The sequence below is a fragment of the Amphibalanus amphitrite genome, unplaced genomic scaffold (genome assembly GCF_019059575.1).
Source record: "Amphibalanus amphitrite isolate SeventyFive unplaced genomic scaffold, NRLGWU_Aamphi_draft 000307F_arrow, whole genome shotgun sequence".
NCBI classification, from domain to species: Eukaryota; Metazoa; Arthropoda; class Thecostraca; order Balanomorpha; family Balanidae; genus Amphibalanus; species Amphibalanus amphitrite.
The window spans coordinates 3,877-30,896 of NW_024881802.1; the positions used below are offsets into that span (position 1 = coordinate 3,877).

At 47.1% G+C, this 27,020-nt stretch overlaps 1 protein-coding gene across 1 annotated transcript; it reads right to left on the bottom strand.

The window, feature by feature from the left end:
* Positions 1 to 560: 560 nt before the first annotated feature.
* LOC122388066 (verprolin-like) lies at positions 561 to 26,488 on the bottom strand. Its single transcript, XM_043378843.1, has 4 exons — positions 25,144 to 26,488; positions 20,091 to 20,279; positions 14,775 to 15,000; positions 561 to 1,627 (listed from the first exon to the last, which is right to left on the bottom strand). Exons 1-4 carry the CDS (start codon positions 25,864 to 25,866, stop codon positions 1,431 to 1,433), a joined length of 1,335 nt encoding a protein of 444 aa, XP_043234778.1. The 5' UTR covers positions 25,867 to 26,488; the 3' UTR covers positions 561 to 1,430.
* Positions 26,489 to 27,020: the final 532 nt, after the last annotated feature.

Consider the following 27,020-nt stretch of genomic DNA (forward strand, 5'->3'; position numbering starts at 1 on the left):
GTCTGGGGCGTAGTCGAGAGGGACACTAACAAACACCCACACAACAATATTGACTCTCTGAAGTCAGCCATCAAGCAAATGATGGTCAAGATGGACAAGACCATGCTGGCCAAAGCCTGCGCCCGGTTCAAGCCGCGCATCGAGGCCGTCATCGACGCGGAGGGGGATTCATCGAGTGAAGTGTGCTCGACAGGTCGCCATCAGTCACCCCAGTTCCAAGCTTTCATCCAAAGTACTGACTTTTGCCAAAAAAATTATGTTTTGTGTGGAGCACATATTGTCTTCATTTATCGGCGCCACCCTGTAGAATAACGTCATTCAGTTTTTGTTGAGAACCCTCCCATCGCATTTATTCTTTTCAGTAATTATATTTGCTTACGAGCAGGTAATTTGAAATGTGTGAATGGCTGAGTGAACGGTACTTTTATAGGTATAAAAGCTGTGGGGTGGTGTTGGGCTCGCTGTGGTGATCAATGTCTTTCCGTGAACAAAACACTGGCTCCATTGGTTAACTTTCAACTTTGATTTATAACTTCTGTACCTACCTATAAAGTATAAACTATCGTCATTGGGAATATATTTAATGCATTTTATCACAATACAACGCAAAACGAATTTGGTAATATCACATGTCCACGCTCATGAGTACTTTCTCCTCATCGTCTTGTTCGCTGCGTCCGATTTCTGTATGATCTCAGAATCAGTCCCGCGTATGTGCTCCGTCACCATGGCACGCCCGCTATCGCCTCAGCCGCTGCCGTGACGTGCGGCAGCTATCTGTCTCGCTCGGCATTGGTCACCGATTGGTGACGTCACTGGACCAGCCCGGCACGTGTAGCGAGATTATACAACAAATTTGCGTCTCCGCGTGGGATGTGAGGATGCCGCTGCTCGGAACACAAAAGGAACTGTATGACTAAGCGAATCTACCCATGTATGTTTGCATAGTCATTGAAGCGTTCTTATCCGTGGAATAAGTGCTCAAATAAGTTCGCCAGTTTCACGATCAGCCATACTTACCACAAATATACAAGCATACGTATAACAAAGCTACGCTACGAACACAAAATCTCAGTACCTACACACGTATCACTTCGGCATCCATCGTCTGACACGCATTATAAACGTCATACGACGAATACTGTCTGGCAATTAAGCACACGACCCTGACGGTGATGCTCTTTCTGCATGACTCTACGTGTCCTTTTATACATGAACATGTCCATTTTGCATAGTTTAGGGGGCATTCTGCATTCCTCTCGCCGCCACTCACCAGGAGAGTTCAACCCGTCAATGAGTAACACAAGCTCAAAGCACTGCGAACGGTAACGCGACGTGCAATTTCGCGGCCTTCGACTTCAACTCAGAGCCATTGAGCGTGTGCCACTGCGCACCTCCTCACTTTCTCAGCACATGTTCGGAAGGCCTCTTCAGAAGAGCATGTCGGCGGTGGTGTCTGCGCTCCAGGCAGCGTCCTCCTCCTCGTCAGGCTGGGCGGGGGCGGGGGCGGAGGGCGGCGCCGGCGCCGGGACTGAGGGCGCCGGCGGCCGCGATGCGCGCGTGACACCCAGCTGGAAGGCGGCGGCCTCCTCCGTGGCCAGGCGGCTGGACGTGTAGGTGGACAGCGCTGTAACAAGGCACGTACACACTGGTTAGACTAGCTCACCGGTGTGGCGCCCCGCGGATCCGATGACGGCTCTTGTAACGTACTCACTAGCGGGGATTGCACTGATAAACGCTAGTCAAATGTCTGCTGTGACGGTGGTCATCTAAAAACAGCGAGCAGTGAGCTCGCCCAACATGTTAAACCTCTCAGTTTATTTTATCCCACAATCTCGTGAAAGGACACAATAAATATACCACCTACATCTGCTAGGTAACCGTTCTCGTCTTTTGGCGCGATAGTCTGTTTACGGTATAACAAATATTTAAGTTGTTTGCTTTGGCTTAAACCGGTTTCGGCTGTATGCAAGTGCTTTTCATCCCAAAACGCTAGTTATTTTCACGAGACAACGGATACTACATGCAAATGATGAAGCTAGTGCTAAATGAGAGAGACACATAAGCAATGGTTCGTCACATAAGCGTAGATCATGTCCATAAAGTTAGCGTCGTATTCGTATTCGGATTCAAATTCGAGTAATGATTTCGCTCAAAAATTGCATACAGATAGCCCATGGCACGCTGAGTTCGAAAATGGTGACCTTTTTTTCCTAGGTCAAACCGTTTGACCTTGAGAGGTCAAAATACTGCGTACCCTGTAGAATCTTTGTTTATGGTCCGATTTGAAAAATTCGACCACCAGTGTGTTCGTCTCATCGAGAAGCAGTAGCACATTCAAAAAAATCCGCGGTCAAGGTCATAGGTCAAGGTCAAGGTCACTTTCAAAATCGCCGTACCCTATAAAATCTTCATTTTTGGAGCTATCGGAAAATTTCGGCCACCACTGTGTTCGTCTCATCGAGAAGCAGTAGCACATTCGAAAAAAATCGAGGTCAAGGTCATAGGTCAAGGTCAAGTTCACTTTAAACGTTAATATTAGTCCCCGTACCCTGTAGAATCTTTGTTTATGGTCCGATTTGAAAATTTCGGCCACCACTGTGTTCGTCTCATCGAGAAGCAGTAGCACATTCGAAAAAATCCGATGTCAAGGTCATAGGTCAAGGTCAAGGTTACTTTAAACGTTAATTTTAGTCCCCGTACCCTGTAGAATCTTTGTTTATTGTCCGATTTGAAAATTTTGGCCACCACTGTGTTCGTCTCATCGAGAAGCAGTAGCACATTTGAAAAAAATCCGAGGTCAAGGTCATAGGTCAAGGTCAATGTCACTTTAAACGTCAATTTTAGTCCCCGTACCCTGTAGAATCTTTGTTTATGGTCCGATTTGAAAATTTCGGCCACCACTGTGTTCGTCTCATCGAGAAGCAGTAGCACATTTGAAAAAATCCGAGGTGAAGGTCATAGGTCAAGGTCAAGGTCACTTTAAACGTTAATTTTAGTCCCCGTACCCTGTAGAATCTTTGTTTATGGTCCGATTTGAAAATTTCGGCCACCACTGTGTTCGTCTCATCGAGAAGCAGTAGCACATTCGAAAAAATCCGAGGTCAAGGTCATAGGTCAAGATCAAGGTCACTTTAAAAGTTAATTTTAGTCCCCGTACCCTGTAGAATCTTTGTTTATGGTCCGATTTGAAAATTTCGGCCACCACTGTGTTCGTCTCATCGAGAAGCAGTAGCATATTCAAAAAATCTGAGGTCAAGGTCATAGGTCAAGGTCAAGGTCACTTTAAACGTTATTTTTAGTCCCCGTACCCTGTAGAATCTTTGTTTATGGTCCGATTTGAAAATTTCGGCCACCAATGTGTTCGTCTCATCGAGAAGCAGTAGCACATTCGAAAAAAATCCGAGGTCAAGGTCATAGGTCAAGGTCAAGGTCGCTTTAAACGTTAATATTAGTCCCCGTACCCTGTAGAATCTTTGTTTATGGTCCGATTTGAAAATTTCGGCCACCACTGTGTTTGTCTCATCGAGAAGCAGTAGGACATTTGAAAAAATCCGAGGTCAAGGTCATAGGTCAAGGTCAAGGTCACTTTAAACGTTAATTTTAGTCCCCGTACCCTGTAGAATCTTTGTTTATGGTCCGATTTGAAAATTTCGGCCACCACTGTGTTCGTCTCATCGAGAAACAGTAGCACATTTGAAAAAATCCGAGGTCAAGGTCATAGGTCAAGGTCACTTTAAACGTTAATTTTAGTCCCCGTACCCTGTAGAATCTTTGTTTATGGTCCGATTTGAAAATTTCGGCCAACACTGTGTTCGTCTCATCGAGAAGCAGTAGCACATTCGAAAAAATCCGAGGTCAAGGTCATAGGTCAAGGTCAAGGTCACTTTAAACGTTAATTTTAGTCCCCGTACCCTGTAGAATCTTTGTTTATGGTCCGATTTGAAAATTTCGGCCACCACTGTGTTCGTCTCATCGAGAAGCAGTAGCACATGTGAAAAAATCCGAGGTCAAGGTCATAGGTCAAGGTCAAGGTCACTTTAAACGTTAATTTTAGTCCCCGTACCCTGTAGAATCTTTGTTTATGGTCCGATTTGAAAATTTCGGCCACCACTGTTTTCGTCTTATCGAGAAGCAGTAGCACATTCGAAAAAATCCGAGGTCAAGGTCATAGGTCAAGATCAAGGTCACTTTAAACGTTAATTTTAGTCCCCGTACCCTATAAAATCTTCATTTTTGGAGCTATCGGAAAAATTCGGCCACCACTGTGTTTGTCTCATCGAGAAGCAGTAGCACATTCGAAAAAAATCCGAGGTCAAGGTCATAGGTCAAGGTCAAGGTCACTTTAAACGTTAATTTTAGTCCCCGTACCCTGTAGAATCTTTGTTTATGGTCCGATTTGAAAATTTCGGCCACCACTGTGTTCGTCTCATCGAGAAGCAGTAGCACATTCAAAAAAATCCGAGGTCAAGGTCATAGGCCAAGGTCAAGGTCACTTTAAACGTTATTTTTAGTCCCCGTACCCTGTAGAATCTTTGTTTATGGTCAGATTTGAAAATTTCGGCCACCAATGTGTTTGTCTCATCGAGAAGCAGTAGCACATTTGAAAAAATCCGAGGTCAAGGTCATAGGTCAAGGTCAATGTCACTTTAAACGTTAATATTAGTCCCCGTACCCTGTAGAATCTTTGTTTATGGTCCGATTTGAAAATTTCGGCCACCACTGTGTTCGTCTCATCGAGAAGCAGTAGCACATTCGAAAAAATCCGATGTCAAGGTCATAGGTCAAGGTCAAGGTTACTTTAAACGTTAATTTTAGTCCCCGTACCCTGTAGAATCTTTGTTTATTGTCTGATTTGAAAATTTTGGCCACCACTGTGTTCGTCTCATCGAGAAGCAGTAGCACATTTGAAAAAATCCGAGGTCAAGGTCATAGGTCAAGGTCAAGGTCACTTTAAACGTCAATTTTAGTCCCCGTACCCTGTAGAATCTTTGTTTATGGTCCGATTTGAAAATTTCGACCACCACTGTGTTCGTCTCATCGAGAAGCAGTAGCATATTTGAAAAAATCCGAGGTCAAGGTCATAGGTCAAGGTCAAGACCACTTTAAACGTTAATTTTAGTCCCCGTACCCTGTAGAATCTTTGTTTATGGTCCGATTTGAAAATTTCGGCCACCACTGTGTTCGTCTCATCGAGAAGCAGTAGCATATTCGAAATAAAATCCGAGGTCAAGGTCAGAGGTCAAGGTCAAGGTCACTTTAAACGTTAATTTTAGTCCCCGTACCCTGTAGAATCTTTGTTTATGGTCCGATTTGAAAATTTCGGCCACCACTGTGTTCGTCTCATCGAGAAGCAGTAGCACATTCGAAAAAATCCGAGGTCAAGGTCATAGGTCAAGGTCAAGGTCACTTTAAACGTTAATTTTAGTCCCCGTACCCTGTAGAATCTTTGTTTATGGTCCGATTTGAAAATTTCGGCCACCACTGTGTTCGTCTCATCGAGAAGCAGTAGCACATTCGAAAAAATCCGAGGTCAAGGTCATAGGTCAAGGTCAAGGTCACTTTAAACGTTAATTTTAGTCCCCGTACCCTGTAGAATCTTTGTTTATGGTCCGATTTAAAAATTTCGGCCACCACTGTGTTCGTCTCATCGAGAAGCAGTAGCACATTCAAAAAATCCGAGGTCAAGGTCATAGGTCAAGGTCAAGGTCACTTTAAACGTTAATTTTAGTCCCCGTACCCTGTAGAATCTTTGTTTATCGTCCGATTTGAAAATTTCGGCCACCAATGTGTTGTCTCATCGAGAAGCAGTAGCACATTCGAAAAAATCCGAGGTCAAGGTCATAGGTCAAGGTCAAGGTCACTTTAAACGTTAATTTTAGTCCCCGTACCCTGTAGAATCTTTGTTTATGGTCCGATTTGAAAATTTCGGCCACCACTGTGTTCGTCTCATCGAGAAGCAGTAGCACATTCGAAAAAATCCGAGGTCAAGGTCATAGGTCAAGGTCAAGGTCACTTTAAACGTTAATTTTAGTCCCCGTACCCTGTAGAATCTTTGTTTATGGTCCGATTTGAAAATTTCGGCCACCACTGTGTTCGTCTCATCGAGAAGCAGTAGCACATTCGAAAAAATCCGAGGTCAAGGTCATAGGTCAAGGTTAAGGTCACTTTAAACGTTAAAATTCGGATTCAAATTCGAGTAATGATTTCGCTCAAAATTGGCATACAGATAGCCCATGGCACGCTGAGTTCGAAAATGGTGACCTTTTTTTCCTAGGTCAAACCGTTTGACCTTGAGAGGTCAAAATACTGCGTACCCTGTAGAATCTTTGTTTATGGTCCGATTTGAAAAATCCGACCACCACTGTGTTCGTCTCATCGAGAAGCAGTAGCACATTCGAAAAAATCCGAGTTCAAGGTCATAGGTCAAGGTCAAGGTCACTTTAAACGTTATTTTTAGTCCCCGTACCCTGTAGAATCTTTGTTTATGGTCAGATTTGAAAATTTCGGCCACCAATGTGTTTGTCTCATTGAGAAGCAGTAGCACATTTGAAAAAATCCGAGGTCAAGGTCATAGGTCAAGGTCAAGGTCACTTTAAACGTTAATTTTAGTCCTTGACCTCGGATTTTTTCGAATGTGCTACTGCTTCTCGATGAGACGAACACAGTGGTGGCCGAAATTTTCAAGTCGGACCATAAACAAAGATTCTACAGGGTACGGGGACTAAAATTAACGTTTAAAGTGACCTTGACCTTGACCTATGACCTTGACCTCGGATTTTTTCAAATGTGATACTGCTTCTCGATGAGACGAACACAGTGGTGGCCGAAATTTTCAAATCGGACCATAAACAAAGATTCTACAGGGTACGGGGACTAAAATTAACGTTTAAAGTGACCTTGACCTTGACCTATGACCTTGACCTCGGCTTTTTTCAAATGTGCTACTGCTTCTCGATGAGACGAACACAGTGGTGGCCGAAATTTTCAAATCGGACCATAAACAAAGATTCTACAGGGTACGGGGACTAAAATTAACGTTTAAAGTGACCTTGACCTTGACCTATGACCTTGACCTCGGATTTTTTCGAATGTGCTACTGCGTCTCGATGAGACGAACACAGTGGTGGCCGAAATTTTCAAATCGGGCCATAAACAAAGATTCTACAGGGTACGGGGACTAAAATTAACGTTTAAAGTGACCTTGACCTTGACCTATGTCCTTGACCTCGGATTTTTTCGAATGTGCTACTGCTTCTCGATGAGACGAACACAGTGGTGGCCGAAATTTTCAAATCGGACCATAAACAAAGATTCTACAGGGTACGGGGACTAAAATTAACGTTTAAAGGGACCTTGACCTTGACCTATGACCTTGACCTCCGATTTTTTCGAATGTGCTACTGCTTCTCGATGAGACGAACACAGTGGTGGCCGAAATTTTCAAATCGGACCATAAACAAAGATTCTACAGGGTACGGGGACTAAAATTAACGTTTAAAGTGACCTTGATCTGGACTTATGACCTTGACCTCGGATTTTTTCAAATGTGCTACTGCTTCTTGATGAGACGAACACAGTGGTGGCCGAAATTTTCAAATCGGACCATAAACAAAGATTCTACAGGGTACGGGGACTAAAATTAACGTTTAAAGTGACCTTGACCTTGACCTATGACCTTGACCTCGGATTTTTTTCAAATGTGCTACTGCTTCTCGATGAGACGAACACAGTGGTGGCCGAAATTTTCCGATAGCTCCAAAAATGAAGATTTTATAGGGTACGGGGCTAAAATTAACGTTTAAAGTGACCTTGACCTTGACCTATGACCTTGACCTCGGATTTTTTTTCAAATGTGCTATTGCTTCTTGATGAGACGAACACAGTGGTGGCCGAAATTTTCAAATCGGACCATAAACAAAGATTCTACAGGGTACGGGGACTAAAATTAACGTTTAAAGTGACCTTGACCTTGACCTATGACCTTGACCTCGGATTTTTTCGAATGTGCTACTGCTTCTCGATGAGACGAACACAGTGGTGGCCGAAATTTTCAAATCGGACCATAAACAAAGATTCTACAGGGTACGGGGACTAAAACTAACGTTTAAAGTGACCTTGACCTTGACCTATGACCTTGACCTCGGATTTTTTCGAATGTGCTACTGCTTCTCGATGAGACGAACACAGTGGTGGCCGAAATTTTCAAATCGGACCATAAACAAAGATTCTACAGGGTACGGGGACTAAAATTAACGTTTAAAGTGACCTTGACCTTGACCTATGACCTTGACCTCGGATTTTTTCAAATGTGCTACTGCTTCTCGATGAAACGAACACAGTGGTGGCCGAAATTTTCAAATCGGACGATAAACAAAGATTCTACAGGGTACGGGGACTAAAACTAACGTTTAAAGGAAATAGTTCACTTTCCTGAAATTAGTATTTTGCTATGGATTTATGTTTTTTTATGCTCAAAATGATCAGAAACTAAAACAAAACGTTTTTGTAAAAAGGATTATTTTCTATATTTTAGTATAAGAAGAACTATATTCTATATAAAATAATGTTTGACGCGGAAGCTTATTACGCGTTGACCAATCATATTGCGTAGGACAAACCCATCGGCTGTAAGCAGCATTCTGATTGGCTGACGATGACGTGACTGCATTCCTCAGCAAGGCACGCATTCCTCTGCAAGGCACTCTTTTCGGAACGAAAAATGGAATATCTTCGTCTAGGGTGATCGTTGGGCCGTAAAAGCTTCTCATTTGTGCTAGTCTCAGCGCAAGCAACAAAACTGCTATTCCAGTTCCAAACCCCATGTTAAAAGTGAACTATTTCCTTTAAAGTGACCTTGACCTTGACCTATGACCTTGTCCTCGGATTTTTTCGAATGTGCTACTGCTTCTCGATGACCTTGTCCTATGACCTTGACCTATGACCTTGTCCTCGGATTTTTTCGAATGTGCTACTGCTTCTCGATGAGACGAACACAGTGGTGGCCGAAATTTTCAAATCGGACCATAAACAAAGATTCTACAGGGTACGGGGACTAAAATTAACGTTTAAAGTGACCTTGACCTTGACCTATGACCTTGACCTCGGATTTTTTCGAATGTGCTACTGCTTCTCGATGAGACGAACACAGTGGTGGCCGAAATTTTTAAATCGGACCATAAACAAAGATTCTACAGGGTACGGGGACTAAAATTAACGTTTAAAGTGACCTTGACCTTGACCTATGACCTTGACTTGGGATTTTTTCGAATGTGCTACTGCTTCTCGTTGAGACGAACACAGTGGTGGCCGAAATTTTCAAATCGGATCATAAACAAAGATTCTACAGGGTACGGGGACTAAAATTAACGTTTAAAGTGACCTTGACCTTGACCTATGACCTTGACCTCGGATTTTTTCAAATGTGCTACTGCTTCTCGATGAGACGAACACAGTGGTTGCCGAAATTTTCAAATCGGACCATAAACAAAGATTCTACAGGGTACGGGGACTAAAATTAACGTTTAAAGTGACCTTGACCTTGACCTATGACCTTGACCTCGGCTTTTTTCGAATGTGCTACTGCTTCTCGTTGAGACGAACACAGTGGTGGCCGAAATTTTCAAATCGGACCATAAACAAAGATTCTACAGGGTACGGGGACTAAAATTAACGTTTAAAGTGACCTTGACCTTGACCTATGACCTTGACCTCGGATTTTTTCGAATGTGCTACTGCTTCTCGATGAGACGAACACAGTGGCTGCCGAAATTTTCAAATCGGACCATAAACAAAGATTCTAAGGGTACGGGGACTAAAATTAACGTTTACAGTGACCTTGACCTTGACCTATGACCTTGACCTCGGATTTTTTCAAATGTGCTACTGCTTCTTGATGAGACGAACACAGTGGTGGCCGAAATTTTTAAATCGGACCATAAACAAAGATTCTACAGGGTACGGGGACTAAAATTAACGTTTAAAGTGACCTTGACCTTGACCTATGACCTTGACCTCGGATTTTTTCGAATGCGCTACTGCTTCTCGACGAGACGAACACAGTGGTGGCCGAAATTTTCAAATCGGACCATAGACAAAGATTCTACAGGGTACGGGGACTAAAATTAACGTTTAAAGTGACATTGACCTTGACCTATGACCTTGACCTCGGTTTTTTTTCAAATGTGCTACTGCTTCTCGATGAGACGAACACATTGGTGGCCGAAATTTTCAAATCGGACCATAAACAAAGATTCTACAGGGTACGGGGACTAATATTAACGTTTAAAGTGACCTTGACCTTGACCTATGACATTGACCCTGGATTTTTTCGAATGTGCTACTGCTTCTCGATGAGACGAACACAGCGGTGGCCGAAATTTTCAAATCGGACCATAAACAAAGATTCTACAGGGTACGGGGACTAAAACTAACGTTTAAAGTGACCTTGACCTTGACCTATGACCTTGACCTCGGATTTTTTCGAATGTGCTACTGCTTCTCGATGAGACGAACACAGTGGTGGCCGAAATTTTTAAATCGGACCATAAACAAAGATTCTTCAGGGTACGGGGACTAAAATTAACGTTTAAAGTGACCTTGACCTTGACCTATGACCTTGACCCCGGATTTTTTCGAATGTGCTACTGCTTCTCGATGAGACGAACACAGTGGTGGCCGAAATTTTCAAATCGGACCATAGACAAAGATTCTACAGGGTACGGGGACTAAAATTAACGTTTAAAGTGACATTGACCTTGACCTATGACCTTGAACTCGGATTTTTTCGAATGTGCTACTGCTTCTCGATGAGACGAACACAGTGGTGGCCGAAATTTTCCGATAGCTCCAAAAATGAAGATTTTATAGGGTACGGGGCTAAAATTAACGTTTAAAGTGACCTTGACCTTGACCTATGACCTTGACCTCGGATTTTTTTTCAAATGTGCTATTGCTTCTTGATGAGACGAACACAGTGGTGGCCGAAATTTTCAAATCGGACCATAAACAAAGATTCTACAGGGTACGGGGACTAAAATTAACGTTTAAAGTGACCTTGACCTTGACCTATGACCTTGACTTGGGATTTTTTCGAATGTGCTACTGCTTCTCGTTGAGACGAACACAGTGGTGGCCGAAATTTTCAAATCGGATCATAAACAAAGATTCTACAGGGTACGGGGACTAAAATTAACGTTTAAAGTGACCTTGACCTTGACCTATGACCTTGACCTCGGATTTTTTCAAATGTGCTACTGCTTCTCGATGAGACGAACACAGTGGTTGCCGAAATTTTCAAATCGGACCATAAACAAAGATTCTACAGGGTACGGGGACTAAAATTAACGTTTAAAGTGACCTTGACCTTGACCTATGACCTTGACCTCGGCTTTTTTCGAATGTGCTACTGCTTCTCGTTGAGACGAACACAGTGGTGGCCGAAATTTTCAAATCGGACCATAAACAAAGATTCTACAGGGTACGGGGACTAAAATTAACGTTTAAAGTGACCTTGACCTTGACCTATGACCTTGACCTCGGATTTTTTCGAATGTGCTACTGCTTCTCGATGAGACGAACACAGTGGCTGCCGAAATTTTCAAATCGGACCATAAACAAAGATTCTAAGGGTACGGGGACTAAAATTAACGTTTAAAGTGACCTTGACCTTGACCTATGACCTTGACCTCGGATTTTTTCAAATGTGCTACTGCTTCTTGATGAGACGAACACAGTGGTGGCCGAAATTTTTAAATCGGACCATAAACAAAGATTCTACAGGGTACGGGGACTAAAATTAACGTTTAAAGTGACCTTGACCTTGACCTATGACCTTGACCTCGGATTTTTTCAAATGTGCTACTGCTTCTCGATGAGACGAACACAGTGGTGGCCGAAATTTTCAAATCGGACCATAAACAAAGATTCTACAGGGTACGGGGACTAATATTAACGTTTAAAGTGACCTTGACCTTGACCTATGACCTTCACCTCGGATTTTTTCGAATGTGCTACTGCTTCTCGATGAGACGAACACAGTGGTCGCCGAAATTTTCAAATCGGACCATAAACAAAGATTCTACAGGGTACGGGGACTAAAATTAACGTTTAAATTGACCTTGACCTTGACCTATGACCTTGACCTCGGATTTTTTCAAATGTGCTACTGCTTCTCGATGAGACGAACACAGTGGTGGCCGAAATTTTCCAATCGGACCATAAACAAAGATTCTACAGGGTACGGGGACTAAAATTAACGTTTAAAGTGACCTTGACCTTGACCTATGACCTTGACCTCGGATTTTTTCGAATGTGCTACTGCTTCTCGATGAGACGAACACAGTGGTGGCCGAAATTTTCAAGTCGGACCATAAACAAAGATTCTACAGGGTACGGGGACTAAAATTAACGTTTAAAGTGACCTTGACCTTGACCTATGACCTTGACCTCGGATTTTTTCGAATGTGCTACTGCTTCTCGTTGAGACGAACACAGTGGTGGCCGAAATTTTCAAATCGGATCATAAACAAAGATTCTACAGGGTACGGGGACTAAAATTAACGTTTAAAGTGACCTTGACCTTGACCTATGACCTTGACCTCGGATTTTTTCAAATGTGCTACTGCTTCTCGATGAGACGAACACAGTGGTGGCCGAAATTTTCAAATCGGACCATAAACAAAGATTCTACAGGGTACGGGGACTAAAATTAACGTTTAAAGTGACCTTGACCTTGACCTATGACCTTGACCTCGGCTTTTTTCGAATGTGCTACTGCTTCTCGTTGAGACGAACACAGTGGTGGCCGAAATTTTCAAATCGGACCATAAACAAAGATTCTACAGGGTACGGGGACTAAAATTAACGTTTAAAGTGACCTTGCCCTTGACCTATGACCTTGACCTCGGATTTTTTCAAATGTGCTACTGCTTCTCGATGAGACGAACACAGTGGTGGCCGAAATTTTTAAATCGGACCATAAACAAAGATTCTACAGGGTACGGGGACTAAAATTAACGTTTAAAGTGACCTTGACCTTGACCTATGACCTTGACCTCGATTTTTTTCAAATGTGCTACTGCTTCTCGATGAGACGAACACAGTGGTGGCCGAAATTTTCCGATAGCTCCAAAAATGAAGATTTTATAGGGTACGGCGATTTTTAAAGTGACCTTGACCTTGCCCTATGACCTTGACCTCGGATTTTTTGAATGTGCTACTGCTTCTCGATGAGACGAACACACTGGTGGTCGAATTTTTCAAATCGGACCATAAACAAAGATTCTACAGGGTACGCAGTATTTTGACCTCTCAAGGTCAAACGGTTTGACCTAGGAAAAAAAGGTCACCATTTTCGAACTCAGCGTGCCATGGGCTATCTGTATGCATATTTTGAGCGAAATCATTACTCGAATTTGAATCCGAATACGAATACGACACTAACTTTATGGACATGCGTAGATCGAATTCCGTAGCTCCTAAGTGCATTGTGCAATATACCTAGTAAAATCTTTCCATCTGTTTAGTTCCAGCTACTTCGAAACTTCTACAGTAGTATCTACCGATTCTTTGCACATATGTTAATCCACTAGGAATGTAAGGACGGATTAGTGTGACATGTCGCTGTAGCTGCTGACAAATTAAAGGGACACTCCCACCTTAACATTAGTTTTGAGTTGAGATAGCCAAATTGGTGGCCATGGCCTGCAAATACCGGTTTGGGCACTCACAACATCGAAAAATGCTTTAATTCGAAGATATGGAATTTCAAACTTGCAGTTTTCGGATTCTAAGGGGCTAATGCATTGGAATGCCCCCTTAGAATTTGTGACGTCAGCGGAGATCTAACGATTTTTAAATCTTAGACTAAAACCATCGTTAACACGTGGTGGTATACGCTGCTTTGCGCGCAACGTCTGCCGCACTTTAAGGCTGCCAAATTATTGCTTCCAAATAAAGTCGCTAGTAACAGGGGAGATCCCAAAAAGTAAACAAAAGTAAAAGCCTAATATCTTGAAAACCAGTGAATATTTTTCGGTGAAATTTGGTAGATATTCGTTTTCGCTCTTTCTGAACCAAGGGACATCACTTTCATGCCAATTCATTAACTTTTTTGAAGGTGGGAGGGTCCCTTTAACATCACATAACGGCTATCTAGCTATTCGGGCTATCTACCACATCAGGATAAAGCTTATTATGCCATAGTTTCTACGACTGGTATCATACTGTCAGCAACTGGCTTGCCCTGGAAAGTTCTGTGGGTCTTGGCCGCCGAAAAGCCCACTGGAGTTAGGAGGTGCGGCTTGTGCCGTTTGCTTCCTCTGTACACTTGGTATATATCTGTAAATTGTCGTCAGTTTCGTCAAAAATTCAAAATGAATTTCTGAGAAATGAGAATGGAAGGGGCGACCCGCTAGCTCCGCAACGCGAGGAAGGGTCATTTTTCGACACGTGGGTGTTGGGCTGGTTCTGTCAGTTCTGTGTAGTGTGTCGACTGGGTTGGTACTTGGTACCCATTTCGTTCGATTCCGTTTTGACTACCAAACATTTTGCTCTGAAAAAGACTTTGATTCTTCTGACACAAACAAAAATTGGGGCCCTCGAAAATATCGACGCTGTACAATCTTTGTGACAAGAACCATATTTAGAGAATGTTGTCCAGTCCCTTTGGTAAGTGCCTTCACCAAATACAATAACAAAAATTAGATATAGGGATACGGGGTCTGTTCCATTGCCGCTGACATCCACCTCTCCCAGCCCTCGATACGCCTTACTGGAGGGTTTCGGTGCGGGGTTGGCCGGCAGCGAGGAGCCGAGAAGTCTCTGGGAGGGTGCCGGCCGGTCGCTCTCCTCCGTCCCGTCCCAGTCCTCGTCAGAGCCGGTGGTGGCCTCCGTCTCAGACCGGGGCGCCTCCGGCTCCGGAGGTTGTGCCTCCAGTAGTGTCGACTCAGAGGGGTACCGAAACACCCGCGGACTGAGCTGGCTGAACCAGACGGCACGCTGCAGCAGGGGGGGGGGGCGGTCAGGGGCCGAACCAGGTGACAACAGGGCGGTCAGTGGCCGAACGAGGCGACAAACGGGAAGGGAGGGGGACAATCAATCAATGATCAAACCAGACGACACGATATAGCACCGAGTCAGGCAGGTGACAAAGGCAGGCCAAGTGCTGAAAGCAGATTCGGATTTCCCTGGCGGTTTGTGGAGAATGCGTATTGCGTAGGCCGGGATGAGAAAATGCTCATCGCGCTGTCCCTATGCTCTGCGGCACAGCCTACATGCAAGTGTTCACTAGTGCTGCCATCTATGGATGCTTTCCAAAATCAGTTAGGTATACCGAAGTAAGAGAACCACATTCGTCATGCTCCTGGATCGTCTGAACGCAGGGGCGCGGCCCGCGGGAACTACTTTCAGACTGGAGGAGGGGGGGGGGGGGTAGGCACTAGGCACACCATAATAAAGATCAACATAGGCTAGTTTAAATCTAGTTCTAGTTCTAGTTTTCTCGCCGGTTTTAGGCCACTTATTTTTCATCCCTTGGCTTAAAAAAAAAACATTTGCAAAACAAGTGGGGTATTCCGTCTCAAAGTTGTGGGGGCACCGCCCCCACGGCCCCAGAGTTGGGGGAGGGCAAGCTGCCCCCCCCCCCCTCGGTTCCCGTGCCTATGTCTGAATGTAGGTAATTTATTCATCTACGTGGAGGCAGTGTGTCTAATTAAACTTGAATTGAAACGCTTCTGGTCAAATTTTCATTTATTCGTCCTCTGCAGACAAACGTTGCATACATACACAGTAATTATATGATGTGCTGATATTTTTGCAGGCAATAGTTCCGTTATAGCACTAAACTTCATGAGAGAGTGAAACACATAGAAGTTCAGTAAGATGATGTAGGTACTATCAATTATTAGCCATCACTCGTTTTTCAGAGCGAAGTTTTATAGGAGCATTTGTCTCCTGTCCCATCCCTCCAGGCCCGTCTTACAGTGTCGACGTTATGCTCAAAAGCACACATAGTGAACTGTGATCCCAGGTCACCGGCAGGTGTAAGTACAGCTACAAGACTATGACCTCAGTCACACTGCGATCGCTGCAAGGCGAGCTGACAGCAGCCACCTGATTTCTGTCACTGTCGACGATAAGATAGCCGGGCAGGACCAGATAACCGGATCAGGGTGAGACAGCTCAGCACTCCCTGATCCGGGGCGGGTCAGTCGGTGGCTTACTTGTATCAACGAGCCACTACCGGTACTTACACTATAGGCATAACGGGCGGCGGCACGGAGACTCGGACGGACACCGTATGTACGAGTACTACACAGCTGTATTCCCAGTTATCAGTGGTCAGGGTGATCATTTCACAAGGATGACCGCTTTGAGGAATGGACGATCAAAAGGTGACCTAACGAGCGAGAGCGGTTCAGGCATCGATCCGGCCTGAATTCGTAGAAATACATCATGACGTGATCATAGTTAGAGGCCGATTTATGTAGGCTCAGTTGCTCCAATACCATTGTGCCTAATACAAAGTTAATATTATATGTCAAATGCACGGGCCGATAATATGATATGATCGCTTCGCGTCAGGATTTCTGTATAGAAATCTACAGGCAATCTTAAGTCAAAGAAATACCAAAAAACGGCCGGTGCCCGGTAACATTTTGAATTATAACCCACGAGCCGCTGGGGGGGGGGGGGCATAAAGTTGCCCCCCCCCCCCTTTACGTTTTGTGAAATATCTCCGAAGCCTGATGAGCTACGAACGTGAAACTTGGCATAGCTTCAAATGAATACCTAGGCAATGTTTGAGGAAAGTTTGGTGGTTGTAGCACCTAAGATGACGTCACAGTGACGTCATAAAGTTTTGTCGTTTTCCGATATGGACCGTTTCTGATGACGCTGAGCATGAAACTCAACTGTAAATGAACTAGATAGCACCTGCTGTCATCCTAAATCATCTAACTACACTTCCATCTAGTTTCTGACCAATAATCGACCCTTTATATTCGGTCCCATATATCTGATGTATCGTGAGGAATACGAGAGTCGCAAATCTATAATTTCACTTATGACGCCACTGTGACGTCATTTCAAATGGGATCGACACCAAATTTGGACACAACCTCGGCTAGGTATTCAGGAAAGTGTGTGCAAAGTTTCGCTTCTCTATCTCGTCGCGTTGCGACGATAGCGTCGCAGAAGTAAAGGGGGGGGGCAACTATATGCCCCCCCCCCAGCGGCCGGCGGGTGGCGCGGAGGCCCAGCGGCCGCCGGGATAAGTGTTGGAGAGCTCATGCGCGTGGGTCAGCCAGGTCGAGAATGCTGTACCTATTGAACGACAGAACAAAGTTTGTGTAGGTACCAAAGAGGTTGGGCGTCGGCCGGCCCTTAGAAGGGCGGTGGCCAAAACGGGGAACACAATGATCGCCTGTCAAGCGACACGAAAAGCATTGCGATTGTGGACAGAACGGCCACAGTATGTACCTAACGCACTAATGAAGCGAGCGTGATGATTAAAAATACAGAGGGGGAGTGGATCAAAGGCGTTTAGAGGGCAAACTGGGCCACGATGCTGCGGATTTTATTTTGTCCAACCCTCGTATTGATCTGGTCGGACAAAGCGAGCATTCATTATGCAAGGCAATATTGATTATTGAGGCAACATATTCCCCGTACCTGCTACATTGCGTGATTAAATCGAGACATCCAGGCATTTAGACGGCACGTGCACTGTACCACGCTTTTGAAAGCTTAACACCGACTTAACCCTCGCCCTGGCAGGGCATTTTTCATAACACGGCCTGGCGGGGGGAGGGGGGCGGGGGTCGAAGCGACCCCCCCTCGTGATTGACTCCTATGGCACCTAGAAACACCAAATTTGGTAGGTAGGTGGTCCCCCTGGAGGTCTCACCCAAGTGCAAATTTGGTTGCTCTCGGTCAATATTTAGGGGGCTTTTGGGGGGTATGAATGTAGAAATTTCGCTTAAAACAGGTCAAAAGTTTTTCGCTTATAACTTTTGATCTAATTAACCCGCGCCCCAGTGGCGGTCTCAGCCAACTTCGCCCTAGTGGGGGGGGGGGGGCACATGTTAACACCCACCTCTAACTCAAAAACTAAGAGGGCTAGAAAGACGCGGTAAAAAGCAGTCGATAGCTCTCAATGCGTACGTTTGAAAGTATTTCGGTCATTTTTCACCTTAGAGCAATATTGGGGTCACCAGAGGTCATCAAAGTCAAAATTTGCCAATTGTCATTATATTTTTCAGAAAACATGCCGCTATCTCAGGAACTATGGTAGTTAGAAAAACGCATGGAAGAGCAAACGATAGCTTTTGAACTCTTCTTTTGAAAAGGTCATTATCAATATTGACCTCAGGTCAACGGTTTAGCCTTCAGAGGGCAAAAACTCCAAAAATAGCTGTTTTTACGAAAAGTGTTTTTCGACAATAACTTTCGACTACAAAAAGCCACGACATTTCTATTGCCAGAATCGTGTTCCCCTCGCCGAAACGCGTGGAATGAACTATAATTTGACCTTGAAAGGTCAACTTGAAAATTTGACCTCAGGTTAAGGTCATGACCTGACCGGAAAAGGTCATGTTGCATATCAGTCGATGCGTCTCAACAAGACAAACACAATGAGACCATCCCCAGCGTTCTATCTCTTTCCAATCGCGAGTTATTGGCAAAAAACTGTTTGTAGCCTCAAGTGACCTCGGATGACCTGTCTAGAGGCTATCAGCAAAAATGACACCTTCGTCATCACGAGTGGACTAAGTCATTGTGATTCTGAAATATCTGGACTGTTCCGATGCGTACACACGGATCTAGAGGCATTTTCATTTTTCTCCATTGACTTGTAATGGAATGGTCACGCCACTGACCTGACCTTAGGTCACGGATATAAAAAATCCGAGATATACAAATTGTAGGCGCCCATAACAGCATGCAATCCACCAAGTTTCAAATCTTTCTGACAAACACTGCAGGCTGGACATGATTGCAAACTTTTTTAGGCTTGGTTCAAAATGAGTTACCAAGAGTACATGAGTTTTTCACAATCGGTTAACTCATAATACACGAGTGAAGAGACATGAGTTAACGCACAATTGAGAGGTGGAATGACCGGTGCAGGCCTAGTTACATTACCGGCGCCTCGAGCAGTCAAATAGGTTGTTTAAAATTACCGCCGGTTCATGAGTTTACTCATCACCCATGGGTAATTTTGTTTTCAGTGCAAGCTAAAAACATGCAGACTCGCCTGTTAGATGGTAGTGTGGGTCACTCAGCTTAGATTGTATGAAACTCGCAACCCCCCAAAAAAAAACTCGCTACCCGCATGCGAGTTCCAGTGTGGGGTGGCCTTTAGCTGGGTCCTGAGGCCAGTTTTACCAACAGGAAAATAGGTAGCCGCCTGCCCGGATTTTTTTTGCCTAAAGACCGCTTCACATACGGAGCGTAAACGCGCTGGGCACGCAAGCGGATAGGGCTTTACCATTTACGATCCGACCGTATGTGAAGCGGTTTTTAGGCAAAAAATTCCGGCACGCGGCTATTTTTCTGTTGGTAAAACTGGTCTCTGATTGACATTTTATGGTTGGAGTAGCTAGAGATTATCAATATCCTCAAAAATGTATAGGTTTACTGCCGTATAGTGAAACAAATAATAAAATCGGTCTTTTTTGTTACGTTAAAACTTTTTGATTTATGAGCGGGTAAGCACAAAGTAGTCCCTTATACGGCAAATTTGACCGCGTTTGACCTCATTTGACCTTGAAGATATTGACCTATAGTGTCATGAAATTAACACACAATCCTCCACATTTGGTCGTTTTAGCTACCATGGAAGCTGAGATCTTAGGGGGGCGGCATTGGCCCCCCCCCCACCCCCACCCCCCATTGGAGGACTGGGCGTGGTTCTCGGAACCCTTCCACTGCGTGTGTTAATGCTTGCTTTATATTGCTCTAATTAAAAAAAAAAAAATGTCCTTACATATAGTTATTTGCCCGCCCCTGTGCCTACACAGAAACGTGTCACCCCCAGTCGCTGCTCCGGTCCGCGCCCGGTGAAGGCCGGGCCGATGAGCGCTCACCGTGCTCCCCCGCGGCTGGCGGCGCAGGCTGGACTGGCCGTTGATGATGACGCCGGCGTTGGTGAACTCCACCGGACAGGCGGGCGGCTCCGGGGGCGGCAGCGGCGCGGCCGGCGCCGGCAGCACGTCATCGTCGCTGGTCTGGCCGTGCTCGAAGCCCGCCAGAAGCACGTACGCCGTGTCGTTAGGCTGGGGACGCCAGGGCAATGAAAAGTTGGTTTAAAATACATCTGTTTTATGTATGTTATAGAGACACATACATATGTCGATGCAGTTACATTTAGACATCGAGTACTACAATTGCATAAAAGCCAATTTGGCAAATGTCAACAGTGTCACGCTGTTTAACTTCATAAGTGCCAATGTGAATGCCAATGCAGTATATGCGACGCATGTCTAACTGTATGTGTATACAGTTTCTCATAATCTGTTTTATAGTAACCAAATTTTGCCTTCAGTGATCCTAACACCGTGCGACTGGGGGCAATAGCGGACTATTGTGGATAACTTTAGCATAGATGGCCAATGGTCATTCAGTCCACAACAGTGCCTACAACATTACTGTGAGTCGTGACGATTGGGTCACTGCTGCTGGTGCTACAGCATGCATATTTATGGTTCATTGGTAAAAATGGTGGATCACTTGCCAGGCATGGCATCGATCATACAACAATGACAAATGTCACCGCACCACTGCAGCCTGCAGGCGGTGCCACCGGCTCGAAATTGTTGGGCGGATCCTGTCTGATCGGTCTGATCTCTGCGCTCAACAAACGAAGCACTGCAATGTCCAGACATGACTGCTCAGCCATACAAGAGCATAAGATTGTAGCAGGTCGAGCTAATCTTACAAGCAGCAGGCGTAAAAAGAAAGGCTTGAGAATGCCACTTTCATTACATGGGATGTCTTCGGATGGTAGGTGAACCGCCACTAAAATGTTATTCCCAAAGCTTGCCATCCCAAATAAATAGCTCGGGGTATCTGGCATATTGTCTGTGCGACCACCCGATATCCGTCGCCAGTCTCCCAGTTTTATCCGTCATAACTGGTCCTCCGTCCAATGTTGTAATGTGTTACTCCCGTATAACCAATTGCTGCAATGTGTTTGTCTTGTCCCAACTCCCACCAATGCTGTAGTGTGTTAGTCCATAGACCTTCACAGACCTTCAGTTGTATGTAGAGGTCTATGGTTAGTCCCGTCCCACCCACCAATGGTTGTAATGTCTTTGCCCGGCCCCACCCATGCTATATACCGTGCGTTTGTTCAGCCCGGCGCGGTCGTGTTGCCGTCAGGGTTGTGCCGTCCCCGTCACGACGGTATACGGACAGGCCGCTAATAACAGCGCACTGCAACTGCCGCCCGGGTTTCACCGGGACCATCTGCCGTGCCGCGTCACTGGCGGAGGGGGGGGGGGCGTGACGGCGGGTCACATCGGCTTGACCCGGCCACTCGATGTCCGATTTCGCCGAACGTAGTGCTGTCAGAAAGGTGCTATGAGATTATGAGATGTTCAATTGGGCACCACACTGCAGGTTTCAGCCGTAAGCCGTATTTACTTCCCATATCCATTGGCCAGAGTATGTCCTTGGGAACGAGCGTCTGGCAGACGGAGAATAGTGGACGATTTCCAAATCGTACGGAGCGTTTGTTTCCCAAGTTGATGGCTGATTTAGACCACGATTCGGTGGTATACAACTGCGTAAGAACAATGCCCAATGTCCATATGCAGCACGATGTATTTCGCAATCAGTCGATTTAGATGTCAGCCCATGGTGACGGCATCCCTTTCTCTCTGAAAGGCTTCAGCCAGCTGTGAGCTGTCCTGGGAAGCCGTTCATTGTCGGCTGCCCGGGCCGAGATGGGTCAGTGGCTCTCCTGGCCACCTGGCCACCGTCACTGGTGTCTCAGTCGAAACAGTGACCACCAGATGAGTAGGGAGCCGTGAGGGACCGGTCAGGGTGACGAGAATATTTTCAACGCGGGCACACTTTTCACCGCGTGCTCTTTGTATTAAAAACTACAGACATGAGCCTCGCTCCAATGCTGGTTGTCATTAGATTGGTAGCCTGGTAGGTATGTACCATTGGGTACATAATTCACAGTGTATGGGATAATATAAAGAACAAAAGCGACCAAGTAGGTACTGCGGTGACTTTTGACCTTTGATACATCATATCAAACGACTTGAAACGATGTACCTATCTGCGGAAAGCCATCCCAAAAACGTGTCATGTTTAGAAGTCTGGCTTGAAGCCATAAATCGTCTCCTCCGTGAAAGCCATCGGTCGTTTGTCAGTTGTCACTACTGATAAGTGTCGATCGGGAGTCATTTCGACTTGTCAGATGATGAGTCAAGTGGCGGTCATTTGCAGCTCACTCTGGTTTAGCAAACTAATTTCTACTGCGAGTTGTTAAGAGCACCAACCGCTGGCCGGTCACGTGCCGTCACCGGCGACTGGTCACAGAAAGTCGGTAGGGTGAGTCGTCCGGCCGATGCTGCGGGCCTCTCGCGTCTCTGGTGCCCGGAGCCGGACTGCCGATCGTCACCTGTCACCGTTTTATTGCCGTCACGATAAGTGTCGGAAAGTGACATGGCGAACCGGTCCGTGACGATCTGGTCCGTGATGATCTGACTCGTCACGGTGGCAGTCACGGTGGACGGCGCGGGAAAGTTGAAAATAGAGACGGCGCACGCTGACGCAAGTCAGCACGTGCGGCGTGGCTGACCACACATAGTGGTGCGATAGGTCGCGCGTCTGGGGTCAATCACAGAGAGTACCTTCTTCGTTGGCTGAGCTGAGCCCTGATGAGTGGTGATCCCACTCAAGGGACCAGAGTAGCAGCTGATTGCCATCATTCAATGGCTTCCATTCATGATGAACGAACAACGGACGGATAGCGCTGGTGGCAAGCCCACAGGACAGCATGGGGCTATTATGATGCAATAGCATGAGGCTTAAGGCCTGGCTACACTATGCGTTTTCTGCGTGCGTGTTTGCGTGATTTGCGTAATATCGTTCTGGAAAAAAGTTATTTCTAATATAACTTCTTTAACCCGCGCACCGACGGGGGGGGGGCGGATATCCGCCCCCCCTGAGGTTTTTCGCGAATAGCGGGAAAACCGCGGCGCGTAGCGCCGCGAAATTTGGTATGACTATACCCTCATCAATTTTACACATGGTGTGCAAGTTTGAACCTCCTACCTTTCAAGGTCAGGTCACCAGGTCACTTTGAATGACCCAACCTCAAGTCACTTTTTTGCAACTTTGTCACCGTGCCAGAGCTACAGTGGATGTCGGAGGCCTTTGAAAGTCGCAGGATGTTATTAGGTCATTAGTAGCTACAATTTGTATATCTCGGAATTTTGATATCGGTGACCTAAGGTCAGGTCAATTTCGCGACCTCCCCATTATAAGTCAATGGGGGAAAAATCAACTCCCTGTTTTTACCACTAAAACGGGTCGGAATGGCCCCATATACCATACATGACTTCATATACGATCAACCTTCACTACCTTGAGGTCTGTTTTGCTGTTGGGCAGCTGTGAGGTCATGTGACGTCATCAAAGGTCACCAAAGGTTTTTGGCCAATAACTCCGTACAGGAACAAGATACAGACGCGTGGATGGTCTCATTGTGTTCAGCTTGTCAAGACGCATCGAATGATATACATGATGACCTCGAGGTCACGTGACCTGAGGTCAACCTTTGACCTTGACCTTTCGAGGTCAACATGTATATCATTCGATGCGGATTGACGAGAGGATCACGATGATGCCCTTAGTTTGTTCCTATCTTGACTAATTCGAAAGTTATTCGAGAAAAACCCTCTCCATATCTAGCGCCGCCATTTTGACTTTTTCGACCCCTGTGACGTCATCTTTGACCTGACCTGAAAATGACCTTGGTAAAAATTGTAGATCTTGACCGTGCGTATCCGATGCCGTTTACCGCTTGTCGCTATCTTGCTTCGTTCTCGAGATCTCAGGGGGGGGCGGTCATCCGCCCCCCCCCCCCGTCGGTGCGAAGTTGGCGCAGACCCCCGTCGGTGCGCGGGTTAATATTTACTTAAAAATAATTAAAACTTTTATATTAGTTAAAAGTTGATATGAAAAACATATACATATGTTTTTCATAACATTTTTATACAAAAACGTACCTAATGTCGTTTCTTTCTAGAACGATATTACGCAAATCACGCAAACACGCAAAAAACGCACGCAGAAAACGCATAGTGTAGCCAGGCCTTTAGACTAAAACCCAGTGCAAAATAGGTAATATGCATCACTGAATGTATATCTGCATTGTGTTAGATTGGCGCCAAGCGACCATACTAAATAGGTACGGGCTGTCGCTGGATATAAGAGTTACCATATACGAGTATCAGTATATGGTTCAGCGAGTACCTAACTATATACGATGGCTGCCGCCGACCCTAATAAACGGATGGGTAAGGCCGCTGCCAGCTACAATTCGTTAGAGCATCTGTGAGGAATATTAAAGTACGTGGTCATGTCCCAGTTCCCACTCCTCCCCCCTCCCCAATGAGCTTCCATGATAAAACCCAGCATGAGAAATGTCCAAATTTGGTGGAAGGTCACTTCTAAAAGCCCGCTGAAGCCCTGAGTGTTGCAGTCTGATAAGGCGGCGTCTGATGGCTATCGGACAGCCGGCTAAGAACCACTTGTAGTTGAAGCGAGCGCCGGCAACTGAGGAAGCGCCAGTCAAGTTTATCTTGAAGGGTATTGAGCTTCATATATGCTTAATTTAGTTAGAACAACTAAAACAACCTACGAGTTGGCATACAAAGCAAATTGATTGGATTCATTGAGAATTGAATGATAATGACGGTTGACTACTATCGCTGTGTACCTAGACCCGTAGGTACATACCAAACGCTAACGCTCGGAGGAAGAAAACGCATTCACAAGGCACAATCGGCATATACGACAATCATGTGCCATGTGTACCGTATATATGCGGGTATGTGCGGTCCGTACGTCACATTTACGTCCAACTCCTTGGGACGGAGCGTCGATTGGTGGGCTCACCTTGGGTTTGGCCGGGCGGTGGATGTCCATGCCGTCATCCTCGATGTAGTCTGGCACCTCGCTGCGGTCGGTGAAGTTGTACAGGATGCTGTTGTTGACGCGCTGGTGCCAGGCGAGTGTGGTGTTGACCGGCGCCGGCGGCCGGCCGGCTCCGTTACCGGTCGCCTCGCCGGAGGTCTCCGCGGCGGCGGATATGAGGCGGGCGTTTACCGCCTGGGCCGAGCTGAACCGGGCCGGGTCACCCCCGGTCAGCGGAGGGCTGCTGCGCTTCACGGCGGCCGCCAGGGAGGCCTTGGTCACCGGGCCGTCGGGCAGCACCGGCCCGGTCACCACGGGCCGGCCGCCGCTCAGCAGCAGTCCCACCGTGCTCCTGGCGCGGAGCGGCGCCGGCGCCGGCCGGCCGTTGGGCACGGGCTGCGCCGGCGGCAGCCGCAGCTCGCCGCTGCTCTCTGACACAGTCATCGGGCGGTCCGCCGGCACCGGCACGTCATCCGCGGCGGGCGGGAACGCGGCGTCTGCGCCGGCCGGCCGGCCGCCGCCGGACGCGCTGCCTTTCTCCGGCTCCGGCGGCCCGCCCCCGCCCCCGCCCCCGCCCGAGGGCGGCTCGAACAGTCGTTTCACGTTGCTCACCGTGTCGGCGGTCGGCAGGCTGGACTTTCTGGCCGGCAGGCTGTCCTGCAGTGGCTGAGGGACCACCAGTGGCCCGCCTGCGTCCGCCTTCATGGTGACGCCCAGAGATCCTGGACACCCTCCTCCAGACTGGCTCTCTATTAGCTGCGAACTATTGACTGTCTTTAGCGACCCGTTGGCTGCCGTGGTTGACTTTTCACCCCTGAAAGCTACCCTGTTTCCTACAGTTTTCGGTGCTGGTATCACCTGCGCTGCTGACTCACGCGGTTCTTTCCGCGGGAGCTTCGTGCCATTCGACCTTGAAACACCGACTGAACTCACCTCTAATTTCTTCCCGTGTGCTTTATTCTCCTTCACATCTTGGCAAGTTCGTCCTGTCTTCGAGTTCTTTTCAAAGTTGCGTGGCTTTGCTATAGGCGTCTCTTTCTTGCACAAGGTCACTTTCTGTACATCAGCACTAGGTGCGTCCTCGGTCCTTTTGGGGGCACCGGCTGACCTCACCTTCGAAAACCTCTCACCTGCCGTCACTGAAGCTCGTCTGTCTCCAACGGCTGGTGCTCTCAGCGTCTTCGTGCCCGCTGCGTCCGCCCTCACTGGTCCTGTCCTCCCGGGCGTCGACCTTGGCTCTGAGCTGCCTCTGTCGACCGGCACACGTCGCCGCCCGTCTCTATCTGTCCGAGCGGGCTCACCGGACTGTCCCGGCCCACCGGTCCGCGGCGGCAGCGGCGGCGATACCAGGTCCCCGACGGACTTTGCTTTCCTTATCGACTCGGCCCAGGCGGGCGGGGCGGAGAGCGCGCCGCCGCCCGTCAGCAGGTAGCTGTCCTGGAGAGCGCCCCGTTCGAACGCCCCCTCTCGGCGCAGCAGGTCCTGGAGGCTGGCGGCGCGCCGCATCGCCTCGTCGCACGGAGTGGCGGCGACACGCCCGGCCATCGACTGGTAGCGACTGCACAGTCGCGAGACGATACCCGGCCCGTACTGCAGCTCGCCGGCCGTCGACTCCGGCTCGTCGCAGGCGCTGCGCGGCGACGGCAGGCCGACGATCTCGCCGAACGCGTCGATGTAGCGGCTGGCGGGCTGCCGGTGCGGCGAGCCGCCGGACCCTCCAGCGGTGGCGGCCGGGGTCCGCGGCGGGGGCGGCGGCGGGGGCGGTGGCCGGCTGGTGGGGGCCACCCTACCGTCCCGTCGGCGCCGCAGGAGCAGCAGTTCCTGGCGCCATGGGGGCAGCTGCGTCGTGGGAGGTGGCT